Genomic DNA, 14,317 nt, shown 5'->3' on the forward strand with positions numbered 1-14,317 from the left:
TACCTCACATGGATCCAGAGCTGTCCCCATTCATTGCTCTGCTACATTTATTTCAAGCTGACAGCTCAGGCAGCGTGTCCATGCTCTCCCTATCACAGCTCAGGGGGCGTGTCCATGCTCTCCCTATCACAGCTCAGGGGGCGTGCCCATGCTCTCCCTATCACAGCTCAGGGGGCGTGTCCATGCTCTCCCTATCACAGCTCGGGGGGGGGGGTGCTTTCTGCTGCAGCTGGTGGCAATTGAAGGATGGAACTGAGCCTGTGCTTCCACCTCAGTGAGCAGGACAGAGAAATTAGAAAAAAGAGCAAACAGCCGGTGGCGCTATACAGATGGCTTTCAGTGAATAATTCAGTGGCTATACAAGTTTTTAATTACATGAAATTACAAAAGTACTCAGATCCAGGATCTGGTTCAAAAAATTTTCAATATTTGTGGGACAACCCTTTTTAACTTATCGACTGCATATCTATATAGAGAAATCAAGCTTGACCAAGCACTCAATACAGAATATGTTATCGGGTGAAGACTTGTTTTTATTTTAGAGATGGTTGAGTTAATGCCATGCTTGTATGCATTACTTGGATATTAGCAAATTTTACTACTATTTATTTTTTATATAGATCCTGCCTACAAGTTCTATAGTATTTACTTGGTCAATGTGTGGGCAGTGCCACAACGAGCTGGGTACTACTGTAGTTGTGGTACTTTTAATTTATCCAAGCTTAGTATTTATGCAGAGCATGGAACACGACTGGCACATTGCCTTCCATTGTACAGTATCTAACGACATGAGCCAGGAAAATGAAGAAAACTGGGCAGAGTAGTGGCATTCATCGGTAACCTGGATTTCATCACGGACAATCGGATCACGTCCTTAAATGTAAATAGTTTGATGCGTTCCGCCTAATGGCGGATGGAAGTGTAATTATCCTATTACGCATATTTAGACTTGTGAGCGGAAACAGTGGCTTGTAGATTACAGATGTGCTTGCCTTTATGCTAAGGTCGAAGTAGAGTTTTATGCCAAGGCTACTGTAGCTGGCAGGGCTTTATGGACCTCTAGTTCCGCTGTAGCAGGTGGTTTCTTTAGTTTGCGCCTGGTCGTACATTTCAGAAACCTTTCTGTACTATTTATTTTCCTTCGTACTGATGTCATAGGATTAAACATGGTGACATGTGACACTAGAAGCCAGACAAGTTCGCGGGGGCCTAGAGAGGCGCCACAGAGGACTGGCATACTTGTGGTTTTGTGCTTTTTCACTTGCTTGTAAGTGTGACAGTTGAACATGTTGTGTGGAGTGTCTTGCTCTTTACAAACTGATATTTAAGATTTCAAACGAAGTGTAGTCATACTGAATCGCTTCTCCGTTAAAGGCAGAATCGGCACTGTATACACATCGCTGGTAACAACATGTCAGGCTCTCTAGAGTTGCTACATAATATAGACCTATAGCCTCCATCAAATGATACCACACCCGTACCCTTATTTGGTATAATTTCTGGTGAAATTTGATGTTTAGGTAATAGAGGGACAGCAGATTAAACTTCTTCAGGCTGCTTGTGCTCAGTGGTCTCCCAGACAAAGCATTGGTGGTTGCAAAGCAACTTGAAATGCTGAAGCCTCCATAAGACACGGCTTCCAGAAGAGAAATAGAGATGGATTCTGCATAACTTTGTAATGTATGAAATGGATGTAAATGATCAGACATTTACACCTGTATTAGAGCAACCACTGGTAACGCTCAATGTACTACAAGCCTCTGGACATTTAATGTACTCTACTGTCCCGGCGGAGTATCACTTACTATGTAAAGGGCACTGAAGCATTTTTCGTGTGTGTAATAATTGTAACTTCTGGTATAATGTCTCGACTGTGTCTGATTTGTGCATGTTATGAAGTGTGACGGTATCTTGACTTTTTTTGTGCCAGTTTTGAAAGGTGTTGGTTTTGTAAAATTACTTTTATTCCATTTGGACTACTTAATATATACAGACTTGAAACACTGTTGTATATGTATATGTTGAGAATAAAGATGGTTTGCTTCACGACTTGGGTCGACGAGGTTTCTTGAAGGGTACGGTGACCACCTAATGTGATTAAGGAAAAGCAGATTTAAAAAACACCTTTTATTTGTCACAGTTTTTCTGGCACGCTTGAAGCTCTGTATATACAAAAGGAGCAGGAAAATACAGTCCTCAATAAATAGCCGCAAGTCCTTAAGATGTTCATTGTCACTTTTCTATGACCACAGTCATGAGCTTGAAGCTTTCACTTGAGATGCAAAGTCCAGGTCAGCCGATGGTACCTTGGAAAGCTGTGCCTCAATCATCTCCTGCAAGTCTTCACTAAGCACATACGCTCCACCTTTATTCTGCAACACAAAACCACAGAAAATTAGACATTTCCTTTTCTCCCTTTAAATGACTTTTTTTTTTTTTATTCCCTTTAAAATAAAAACAAGCATTTCTTCCTGGTTATCTCACAACTAGTGCTCGAGGCTCTCATTAACCAGGCCGAGGAGAGTTCCATTTAGGTCATCGTCTAATCACATGCGGTGGATTTACTTCTTGCAGGTCAGTACATATGTGAAGTACAGCAGGGCTGATATTTAAAATAATCAGTAAGGACGTGAATACATTTTCACTGTAAGTAGCAATGGATGAGCGAGAAGGAAGACACTTTTCAGCCTTATTCGGGACGTAAATCACAGTATTCTTCAATGATTGCCACCTCCTAGCTTTGAAGTGAAGCATTAGTTACTCCTCAGCATCTGACATCAACCTTTCCACTTGCTCAGCACGTGACCCACATATAGGTATTTTATACTACTTTTTGTGGACTTTTACATTTTAAGTGGCATTTTTTTTGCTGCACATTGCCAGCTCCAGAACTCGGCCTAAAGGGGTTGTGCAGCAATTTATATTGATGGCCTATCCACAGGATAGGTCATGAATATCAGATCGGTGGGAGTTCGGCACACCAGCCAATCAGCTGTTTCAAGAGGCGGCGACACTTCATGCGAACGTAGCTTCCTAGTCATTACACTGCTCGTCATCTCCTGTGGAGCGACGGTGTAGTATAATTCCAAGTACTCGCTCCGTTCAAGTGAATGGAGCGAGTACTTGTGATTACACTGCACTTCCAAGATGAGGCGACGCGTAATGAACAGGAAGCAGCGCTCGTATGGAAACGCTGACTCCTCTTCAAACAGCTGATCGATGGGGGTACCGGGGGTCAGACCCCCACAGATCAGATAATGATATCCTATCCTGATGATAGGTCATCAATATAAACCGCTGCAGTCTATGGGAAATATGAAATGCAGGACACACATTTGTATTTGCCTAGTGGTTTGCTCTCAAATGCAGCATGTTGAAGCTATGGTGTTTTTTCATCTCCTCTATAGGAAGAAGAGAACAAAAACACCTTCAACACATTTGTAAAACTAAAAAAAAAACATAAAAAGCAGCCTCTATGAAACTTTATTTTGTGGTCAAAAAACCCAAAACAAATTGCAGCATTCATGCTAATGTATGAAACTCTATGCCGACAAGAGCTGGAGGTGTAAAGAACCAAAATCCAGCATCCAAACAATGAGGGGAATTTATCATCAATAATAGTTGAAGTCATTTTTGCTGGAGTCTGTGTCAGAGGACTCTGTGGACACTGTTCGTTAAATCTGCTGCATCTTTAAACCTCTTGTCTAGAAATGCTACTCTACTCCGGTATTCTGCAGCAATTCCCTATTGCAGTGGCTTTGGTACTAATATAATGTAGCTCACCTTGACCATTTTCAAAACTGGAATGAGTAGTATAACCATCCCAAAAAGTTGCATAATTGTCGCAAAAGCCCTATTTTATGACAATTATGGAGTGCAGGGCTTGATTAATCCCCCCCCCCCCCCCCCCCCCCGAAAATATCTCTTCTGGTTCTTATGGGCAACAATTCCACTCAACTGTGAACGTGTCAGTAAATACCTTAATTCTGGGAAAAGTTTCAGGAACTGGTGGATTGAAGTTCATTTCATTCATAGAATAATCACTAAATAATTCCACAGCAGATCTGCAAAATATGAACACATGTACGTAAAGACACAGACAGCTGTAATACTTGAAAGGTGTATAAAATGGCTGACACCTCTGCATAGAGTTCATGTGGTTCCTCCTCATGTGTTTCCTCACACATATCAAGGATGGATTGGTTAACTGCTTCCTATAGATCTGGCCCGGAGACAGGGCAATTTCAGTGAATTACAGACAGCACATGTACTGTACCCACTGACTTTGATGTGTGTATTCACACATCAGTGGTGTTCCACAAATCCTGGGTCTGTGGTGACACCATGGAAGAAAGCCCTATTTTGTCCATGAAAACCAGACACCGCACAGATGCTGTAACGAATCTCCTGGCACCCCGACTGGGGACCTTGTGGAAGACTGAGACAGTTTTTACATTAGCCAATCACATGCATTTACAGTATGGAAACACTTCCAGCAATTGTACACAACCCCCCTCTGCCTGTGATACAATTAACAAACACAATGGGCTTTGCCTGTGATACAATTAACAAACACAATGGGCTCTTAATCACTCACAGGCAGTAAACACCCCCAAAGCCCCACATATCCCCATAAATTATACATCACTGGATAGCTCTGATCTGGGCGAACAACCTATCCAGAAATCACCCAGATCCGAGCAGGGGTTCCCGAATTCCATGGAAGTCACATTTGACTGACCGCAAGCATGGCTTTCCAGCCCAAAAAAGTTCCACAGATTTAGGCTACTTTCACACTAGCGTTCGGGGCTCCGCTTGTGAGTTCCGTTTAAAGGCTCCCACAAGCGGCCCCGAACGGATCCGTCCAGCCCTAATGCATTCTGAGTGGATGCGGATCCGCTCAGAATGCATCAGTCTGGCTCCGTTCAGCCTCTGCTCCGCTCAGCAGGCGGACACCTGAACGCAGCTTGCAGCGTTCGGGTGTCCGCCTGGCCGTGCTGAGGCAAACGGATCCGTCCAGACTTACAATGTAAGTCAATGGGGACGGATCCGTTTGAAGTTGACACAATATGGCTCAATTTTCAAACGGATCCGTCCCCCATTGACTTTCAATGTAAAGTCAAAACGGATCCGTTTGCATTATCATGAACAAAAAAAAATAAAAAAATAAAAATATATATATATTATTTTTTTTTTTTGTTCATGGTTATGCAAACGGATCCGTTCTGAACGGATACAAGCGTTTGCATTATAGGTGCGGATCCGTCTGTGCAGATACCAGACGGATCCGCTCCTAACGCAGGTGTGAAAGTAGCCTTAGGCTGTGCGGCTGGTCTACCTTCTCCTTCAAAGTTTTAGCATATGGGCCATAATCCTGAGGCAAAAGGCTGGCAAACAGGCCCCTCTAAAACCCAGTGGCAAGGTTATTCCCACCACAGATGCCATCTGAGCTTGGCCATGGCTGCCATAGATCACTGGTAGGAGATGCTCTGGAAACGAATTTTCAGCCTAGCAGTGTATGTGGAATATGGATGAAACATGCAGGGCAAATATACAAACATATGGACCAAACATGGATCCTTCGTGGACATCTTTATGGATGAACCACTGACCATTTTGTCACGGATGCATGAAAAAGGCCTTATTCTGTAGATTTATCAGTAACTTCTAAAATGTCATATTACTATAAATCTGTATAAACCTATAGGTAGTCCTATGGCCCCTAACTACTGCTTTGTGTATGTACAATTCCCAGTTCTTCACGGATTATTCCTCCAAATGGAGAAAACCCACAATCAGTCATTATAAATATATCAAGAACATTTCCATTACATCCTAAAATCCAGCACACTAGCTGAAGACTTACAGCACAGAGGTTCCCATGAAACTGAGGTCCATTTTCTTTTCATTTCAAGTTTAACCTCATTAGGGGTCCCTGAGGAAGAGACCTTAAGATACAAGCTCTGGGGTTAAGGAACCCCGTATTAGACTGTGGATTCTTGTTATGTCACAAGCACAGCCGTACACGGAAGAACATAGAGCAAATCTAAAGCAGAACATCTCTAATCGCAATAATGAAATGTAGCTTAGATCTCCTAGATTCTCACCGGTCAAGCTTCTATTTTCTTACTTATTCCTTTCCGTGTCAATGTTTTCACACGTGGGAAGTGTTTCTAGTGCTCCATTCACTCTTGTGTTCCATCAGCGTTTCTGTTCATTTTGATGGCAAAAATAGTGCAGCATCCAAAACTATTCTAACACTATACCCAGAAGGAACCCATTAAAGTCAAGGTGACTGTTTGGATCTGTCAGACAAAGACTCCATCCGTGTCATGGCTTTAATTAGAAGCCATGATTTTATTGTGAATATAGCCAATCGTCTTCATGGCTATAATTTGCAGCCTGTGACATGCATGCTGCTTCACAGGGCGCAGCCTGTCCTGTGCCTTCCTCCATCCTACTCCCAACTTCTAATGTTCTTGCCAACTATGGCTTCTACTAGGTTTCATCTGGGCACACCTCCTCATGTTCTTATGCAGAAGGTTCCTATTAACACTGTGGCTGGGATTTCATTTATTTGGATTTGACATGTCATTTTAACAGAATATCAACATAATGGTCCTACCTTCGGCTTAATGAAGCTCCAAGAGCTGATGAGCCTTCAGAGGGCGCCCCAGCAAAAAGGTGAGCAGCGAAAACCCGGACTACAGGGTGATAATGTCTCTGAAAAGAGGAGCAAATACATAGCAGTACATGCAGACAAGATAGTAACAGTATTTACAGCTTACGTTCAGGACAGGCATACACGTATTAAAGGGGTTTTCTCATCTCAGACAATGGGGGCATATCCCTAGGATATGCCCCCATTGTCTTATAGGTGCGGGTCCCACCGATCGAGAACGGAGACCAGAAAGTGAAGGCCCCATTTCTATGGGGCCGCCGAAAATAGCCAAGCACTGGCTCTGCTATTGCCGTCTGCCCCATAGAAATGAACGGGAGCATGGGACGTGCATGCGCGGCACGCTCCCATTCACTTCTATGGGAGAGGCGGGGATTAGAGTTTGGTGGTGGACGGACCCCGGGAAATCTGGGGTCCTCCAGCCACAGCGCTCCCCGCTCCGTTCTCGATATAGGTGGGACCCGCACCTATCAGACAACGGGGGCATATCCTAGCGATATGCCCCCAATGTCTAAGATGGGAATACACCTTTAATGAGCAGCGATTAGGGCGAGAGCTATAATTCCTAAATATACATATAGTATACAAACTGCTCCCTTTAGGTACTGTACATTCACATGTGGCAGATATGCCCTGGTCTGCAGGTGTATTACAGTATCAGCAAAATGGATACTGACGTGTGATGCAGATGTTAACTCTAGTGATAAGCGAACTTCATATTTTGAAGTTCAGCCTTCGGGTTCGAGTTTTCTGGCGATTTAGTTACCACGGGCCATAGCGGAATTCTATGACGGAATGCCTTTAAGAGGACTCCTGCATAATGGAAGCCAGGCGGATCCGTTATGCCGCCCATAGACTTCTATTATGATGGAATGCAAGGCCTTCCGTTATGCATTCAGTCAAATAATTCCACTATGGCCCATGGTAACGGAATCCATAACAGAATTGCTAGAAAACCCGAACTTCAAAACATTACTAGTTAAATCCACAGCATGTCAATTCTTTCTGTAGATTTTTACTGCAGATGTGACCCTTTGCAATGCCTGGCGTCAAATCTGCATGCAACGTGGATTTTGCTGTGGTTTTGTAGAAACTGCCCATGTGAACCCCTAGGTGCAGGAGTCTTCTGATAACCAGCAGGTTGTGATCATATCTCCCCTGCACACCATCAATGCCGCTCCGGAACATATAGCCCGCTCACAGACCGTATGTCTTTGAGGGCATACGGTCGCGTGCGGTGCAAGGGCCCTTAAAGAGGTGGAACCCAGAGACATCCTCTACTTTACTCATTTACTGTGCATGCGTGGAGCATTTCCTTGCTCCAATGCGCCCCTTGCCTTGCACTCCATAGCGCAGGGCAAGGTCTGTTGGTTGAGAGCCCGGTGACATCAATGGCACAAATGGGCGGTGTATAGCGCTGTTCTGGTTTTAAAGGCGGGTAATAGTGGTATCCACCTCTAAACAGCCTAGGGCAGAATTACAGAATGCCCATTTGTGCCGATGACGTCATCGGGCTCACTGCTAAAGGAAAGTCTCCGCCTGGCATAGTGAGGAGAAGTCTGGTACGTCACAAACAGACCTTGCAGTGCAAGGCGATCATCGGAGCAAGGAAATACTCTGATGCTCCATTCATACATAGTAAATGAGTAAAGAAGAGGTTATATCTGGGTTCCTTTAAAGGGGTTGGGTCATCTCAAGCATATCACTAGGATATGAGACCAATGTCTGATCATGTCCTAGAGATACACCCCCAATGCTCTGAGATGACACAACCCCTTTAATAAAAGTTTATCGATAAGTTATATGTACCTCAAAACGGTGCCACTGAGCAATACAATTTATACCACAAAAAACAAGCCCTACTTTGGGGACATGACACGTGACCCTTGCCCAGTCCAGAAGTTGACAAACAGGGAACCAAGTGGGGGGAGCAGGTAAGTGTGCATCCCCCCACAGACGTAAAGAATAACTGCTGTAGAGAGCTCAAATTAAAGTTACTACAGCGATTCCCACATGGATACTGGATACATAGGTGCAGATGCATACGCCATCTAGACCGTCCCCGAGTCTGGACATCTCATTCTCACGTCGCAAAGTCTCTTATCTGCAAATGTTATCCGAATATATCTGCAGTTCTACATAAAACTGGAGGACAAGAGATAAAATGGACTTCTCAGTGATGATTTTGGATATCGTCACACTGATTCCTTGCAAGGTCACAGCTTTCACACAACACTGTCAGCTCCACAGATCATTCCCACCCGACAGCGCGCAAATCTTAATAAATCAGCTCTTCACAAGTTATTCCAGTAGAGGCTTCGGTATGGCAGCCTGCCCGCTCAGGATAAGCTGTCAGCACTGCATTACAGATACAGAGGGAAATTTATGAATACCAGCGCATACGATGCCGGTCCGAACTGGTGTTCCCTTTATATCAAATTACTAAAGCCTTTATAAACCCTGGCACACGTTGTATGCTCAATATTATATGGCCAGCCCCTAATGCAGGCATCCTCAAACTGCGGCCCTCCAACTGTTGCAAAACTACAACTCCCAGCATGCCCGAACAGCCTACCGCAGGGCATTGTGGGAGTTGTAGTTTTACAACAGCTGGAGGATGCCTGCCCTAATGCTATCTCTGGGACGAACGGCTATTTCTCTTAAAATACCGAAGCCTCCACTTCCTACAGTCCAAGAGATTTCCCGTACAGACATTGAGTGGCGTTTACTGATAAATTACCTGTAACATGTGCAGCTCCCATAGGGCGGAATTCTGGGCGTTACAATACTCCGGCTCATCGAGCTCCGGTAGATAGAGGCCGCTGCCTTGAGATTCATTGTCAAGCAGAATGTCAGTCTTTGGGAATGTCTGGAATAACACAGAAGCCATGTGAAAACCAGCAGATGGTGACCGCAGGGGACAGAAATTATGCAGGACGTCTACACACTAGATCCTACAGCAGATTCTCCACCTTTGGTCACAGACGTCCTCCCTGGCCTACAGGCTGGTTCAGGCTGCTTCTGGTCACTGTAGTGGGCGCACAGTGCCACATATTTTTGCCATCTCCAAAACGTATGTGCCCGCCCCCTTTATAGGATTAACTCTGGAATTATGGCAGTAGCAGCAGTTACCTACAGACGTAGTACAGCAATAGTAACCACAACAGGGTGGAATACGATGGCAGTGCTATTTTACAGGTGCTTGAGGGGTATTTGGCAAGGACACTGGGGGTACACAGGAGAGGTTATAGTTCATTTAACATGCAGGGGATGTAAATATTGTGCCGTTTCCTCTAGTTTTATACTCACAAGGATAAATCGCTAAACGACATCATCTAATGCCAACAGGGGTGTATAGAGAAATCATAGGACCTCCATAGCAAAATTCTGAATATAGCACATAATTTAAAGGGGTTGTCCGGGTTCGGAGCTGAACCCAAACATACCCATATTTTCACCCAAGCAGCCCCCCTAATCTGAGCATCGGAGCATTTCATGCCCTGCAGAGGGCGAGGGAGAGCATGAAATGCTCCGATACTCATATCACTGGGCCTGCCTGGGTGAAAATGTGTGTATCCCTTTAATGTTAGTAGGGCATAGTTTGACGCGGTTTACTGTAACTTTTCTAAGGCTTTCTTCATAGGTGTTTCTTTGGGCCACACCTAGACCATGCAAAAAAATGCAAAGGTGACAAAAATCACCTCAAACAGTTTGCATTGCATTTTATTTTTCACTATTCACTTTAAGCTAACACCTACCAAGTTATTTATTTAAAGAAAATGGAAAAAAATTCAGCAAAAAGATGTCGGTTTCAGGTCAGACAAATGTATGGCGTTCATCCTATATGTTCTAATTTTGTATTGCAGTGATTTATCTCCTCCAGTGAGCGCCATCTCACTGATAAAACTGTGGCTGTAGCCACCACTAGGGGGAGCTCAGTACATAGGAATTTGTACAGCTCCAGAAGAACTCAGCAGGAGCTGTAAAAATCTCTTTGCAATGGTAGCTGCGGAAAACTAAGGAAAGAGTGAAAACATCTCAGTGCTGGGTGCCCCTTCCTCCATAGGCCTTGTTAGCAGTTGCATTGGCTGCCTCCATGCAAAATGTACTAATAAAAGTTATACAGCCGGTAATGGACTATAGGTAGGGGAGAAACAATCGCCCTTAGGTCCGGGCCCCCCCTGCCAGTACACAGACAGTAATAATGATTAGTGTGTGCAGGCCTGGACTGATAATCTGTCCTATGGGGTAGATTCCCAGTGGGCAGCACTGCTGGAACACAGACGCTCTCTCCAGTCTCCCTCTGGCTGGTGGTATGATCCATCATCTGGTAAGTCTGCTGTTCTGAGAAGGCCAGAGGCTAATGGGAGCAGCCCTCCAGTGACGAGAGATGTCCACTACAGTGCAGTATAGTTCTGACACCAACTTTACAAACCGCTTATCCGTGGGAGTTCCAGACCCCTGCTAATCAGCTAGTGATGGCCTATCCTGACACTACTGTGTGGGGGCATTAAAGAGCATCTGTCAGCAGTTTTGTACCTATGACACCGGCTGACCTGTTACATGTGCACTTGGCAGCTGAAGGCATCTGTGTTGGTCCCATGTTCATATGTGCCCGCATTGCTGAGGAAAATTAAGTTTTAATATATGCAAATGAGCCTCTAGGAGCAACGGGGGCGTTGTCATTACACCTAGAGGCTCCGCTCTCTCTGTAACTGCACTTTGATTGAAAGGGCCAGGTGTGATGAAATTTTCACTGCCTAGCCCTGTAAAATCAATGTGCAGAGGGCGCGGCAGTTGCAGAGAGAGCAGAGCCTCTAGGTGTAACGGCAACGCCCCCGTTGCTCTTAGTGGCTCATTTACATATATTAAAACATCCTATTTCTCAGCAATGCGGGCACATATGAACATGGGACCAACACAGATGCCTTCAGCTGCCAAGTGCACATGTAACAGGTCAGCCGGTGTCATAGGTACAAATCTGCTGACAGATGGGCTTTAAGGGGGAGCATTACTGTGCGGGGGGGACTAAGGGGTCATTCTACTGTAAAGAGCATAACTACAGTGCGGGGCACTAACAGGGCATAATTACTGAGTGGGTGGGTTCTATGGCAAGTGTGGGCGGTCTTGACCATTCGAGGGGGAAGTTGCTTAGTGGAAAGGGCCCTGTTAAAAAATGTGCTATGGGCTCAAGCCTTATCTAGTTACACCCGATTACAGGTTGTCAGCCTTCCACATCTGCTAGAAGTATCCTGCTGCGTCCATCCCTCTAACACAAACATAAGCCATGTTGCCCTTAGCAACTCAGCGCAGCTTCCATTTTTTCCTCAGAGTAGTCTGAGACATGAAAGCTGGGCTGTGATTGGTTGCTATGGGCAACAAGGCCAGTTTTGGTGGTCGTTTTGACAAATCTGTCCTGGCGTTTCGGTCACTGTTTTCCCAGCAGAAGGTCGATCGGATGAGGACGATGGATCAGGTTATGCAGTTAGTTTTCATGCCATGTCTTATGGGATATTGTGTGCTGTATCTTCATCCCTTTCTGTGAATTAAAATGGAAGCAAGAAAGTAGCAAGAAAGCAGGAGGACTGCTTACGACAACGCAGAAGGGACGTCGAGCGGTCACGTCCCCAGAGATTAGAGGGAAAATATCTGAATTTTCATTTGTGGCACATATTCATCTGCATAATGCATTAGAGAAGACGACCGGTTTTGCTCCCCCCCCAACTGGTGGGAATATTTCGAGTCCCTGTTATGGCTCCAGAGAGAAGGCGCACATTAAAGCAAATGTAGCATTTGTCATCCCCTATTTAGCATCTTCCCTAGAGACAAACGGTTCAGTTTTATTATTACTACTAAAGGAGCTCATTTCCAGCGCAGCCGCACGTCGTGCTCTACTTGTGGCTCTCTAACTGTAAAATCAGCACTTCTTAGACTATTGCTATTTAGATTTCCAGATAAGCGAATACCTAATAAATCTTTTATTTCTTTAAAGTCTGAATGAAGAATCAGTTGAGCAGAAATGTGAGTAAAAACTAATTCTACTGGGGCCCATTTAGTTTTACAGATTCGCACGTCAGTGCCCGACGTATTTTCCAAGACTGCGTACCTTAGGGAATAGGTTGTAGGTTACTGAGCATCAGGTTCTGTGTTGTTCACTGCCACTTTCCAGAAAAAAAAAAAAGACTTAAAGGGGATGTCCGGCTTTTATTAAAGGGGTTTTATCGGTGGGGATCCGACACTGCGGAGCCCAATCAGCTGTTTGAGAAGGCACCGGCTTTCACAGCAGAGCCGCGGCCTTCACTCTGCTCACCAAGCACAGCGCCGTACATTGTATAGCGGCTGTGTCTGGCATCGCAGCTCAACCGCATTCACTTCAATGGGGCTGAACTGCGCCTAGGCCACGTGACTGATGAACATGACATCACATGGCCTTGGAAAAGCTGCGATAAGTCTGCGGAGCTACTGTGAGTGCTGGTGCCTTCTCAAACAGCTGATCGGCAGTGGTCCCAGGTGTCGGTGCCCCACTGCTCAGATACTAATGACCCAAGGATAGGTCATCAAGTAAAAAAAATAAAATAAAATAAAAAAACCTTTAAGTGATGGCCTATTCTCAGGATAGGAAATCACTAGCTGATCAGCTATTCAGGTGCAGCTCCGATGCCAGAATTCGGCACTAGAACTATACAGCACTGTCAACTGTATAATAAAGCGTTTCTTCCACTGAAACTGGCATAACTGCACTGATAAACCTCTGTTCCTGCAAGAAGAGCGGTTCTCCCACTAAATAACCACCTTCGAGGGCTATCCCCACCCAGAACAGAATAAGGCTGGTTTCATACGAGCGAGTGTCACTCTCCGGACTCGCGGCTCAGCACGGGACCTGACCTTCCAGAACTGCCGGGGTCACATAACATTATATTGATTTATGATGCTATGTAACCCTTAGAGGTCTGGAATGAATTGGCTAACACTGACATAATGCATCAATACCTCAATATAATGCTACGTGACCCCGGCAGTGCTGGAAGTTCAGGACGGGAGCTGTGCTGCGAGTCCGGAACGTGACACTCGCTCGTGTGAAACCAGCCTAAGAGGCTCAGTGGAATGGGCATAACAGGCAGGAACCTCTGGGGGTCCTTGTCGGAAATTTGTAATGTTTAGCTCCTTTACGCATCACGGCTTCTTTTAGGCTCATCAGTTAAACGTTTCCTCCCAAAAGATGCAGCTCTCACTTACACAAAGGAGCAGACCCTGACTGGCAGTCACAGAGGCAGCATAACGGACTATTCAATATGCTCAAACCCAATGGCCGATTCATTCTGCCCCTACAAATCAGTGATGACCCGTCCACAGAAGCTTATAGCTCAGATTTACTTACTTGCAGGAGTCCCCTGTTGGTGGACAGGATGCCGATGCATGAGTTGGGTAGGACATGTAGCGCCAAAATAGAAAGTCTCTTTATAAAAGCCAGAGCCCTCTGTGGGGAGACTTGCTTCCTACGCTTGGTGAGCATCACCTCCAGACACTGAAGAGCGATCACGGTATCGTCATTTGCAGACCCTGGAAGCAGAGAGGTTGGTCATTTATACAGGAACATGTACAGAATGCTGAAAATGTGCAACTAGTAGTCCATATTCT

At 45.1% G+C, this 14,317-nt stretch overlaps 1 protein-coding gene across 3 annotated transcripts in view; it reads right to left on the reverse strand.

Moving 5' to 3' along the window:
* Nucleotides 1–545: 545 nt before the first annotated feature.
* Nucleotides 546–14,317, reverse strand: part of NOC3L (NOC3 like DNA replication regulator) — a 91,930-nt gene continuing 78,158 nt past the window's right edge. For 2 of the 3 annotated variants that reach the window (XM_040435661.1, XM_040435662.1), the window contains exons 17-21: nt 14,058–14,239; nt 9,420–9,548; nt 6,626–6,723; nt 3,980–4,064; nt 2,234–2,372 (exon numbers count right to left, since the gene is read on the reverse strand). In XM_040435661.1, the coding sequence (XP_040291595.1) occupies nt 2,253–2,372; nt 3,980–4,064; nt 6,626–6,723; nt 9,420–9,548; nt 14,058–14,239 (614 nt within the window). In that variant the 3' untranslated portion in view covers nt 2,234–2,252. Of the gene's footprint in view, nt 2,373–3,979; nt 4,065–6,625; nt 6,724–9,419; nt 9,549–14,057; nt 14,240–14,317 lie in introns of all 3 variants that reach the window. The other variant, XM_040435660.1, reaches the window with a different exon arrangement.

The sequence above is a fragment of the Bufo bufo genome, chromosome 6 (assembly GCF_905171765.1).
Source record: "Bufo bufo chromosome 6, aBufBuf1.1, whole genome shotgun sequence".
NCBI lineage: Eukaryota > Metazoa > Chordata > Amphibia > Anura > Bufonidae > Bufo > Bufo bufo.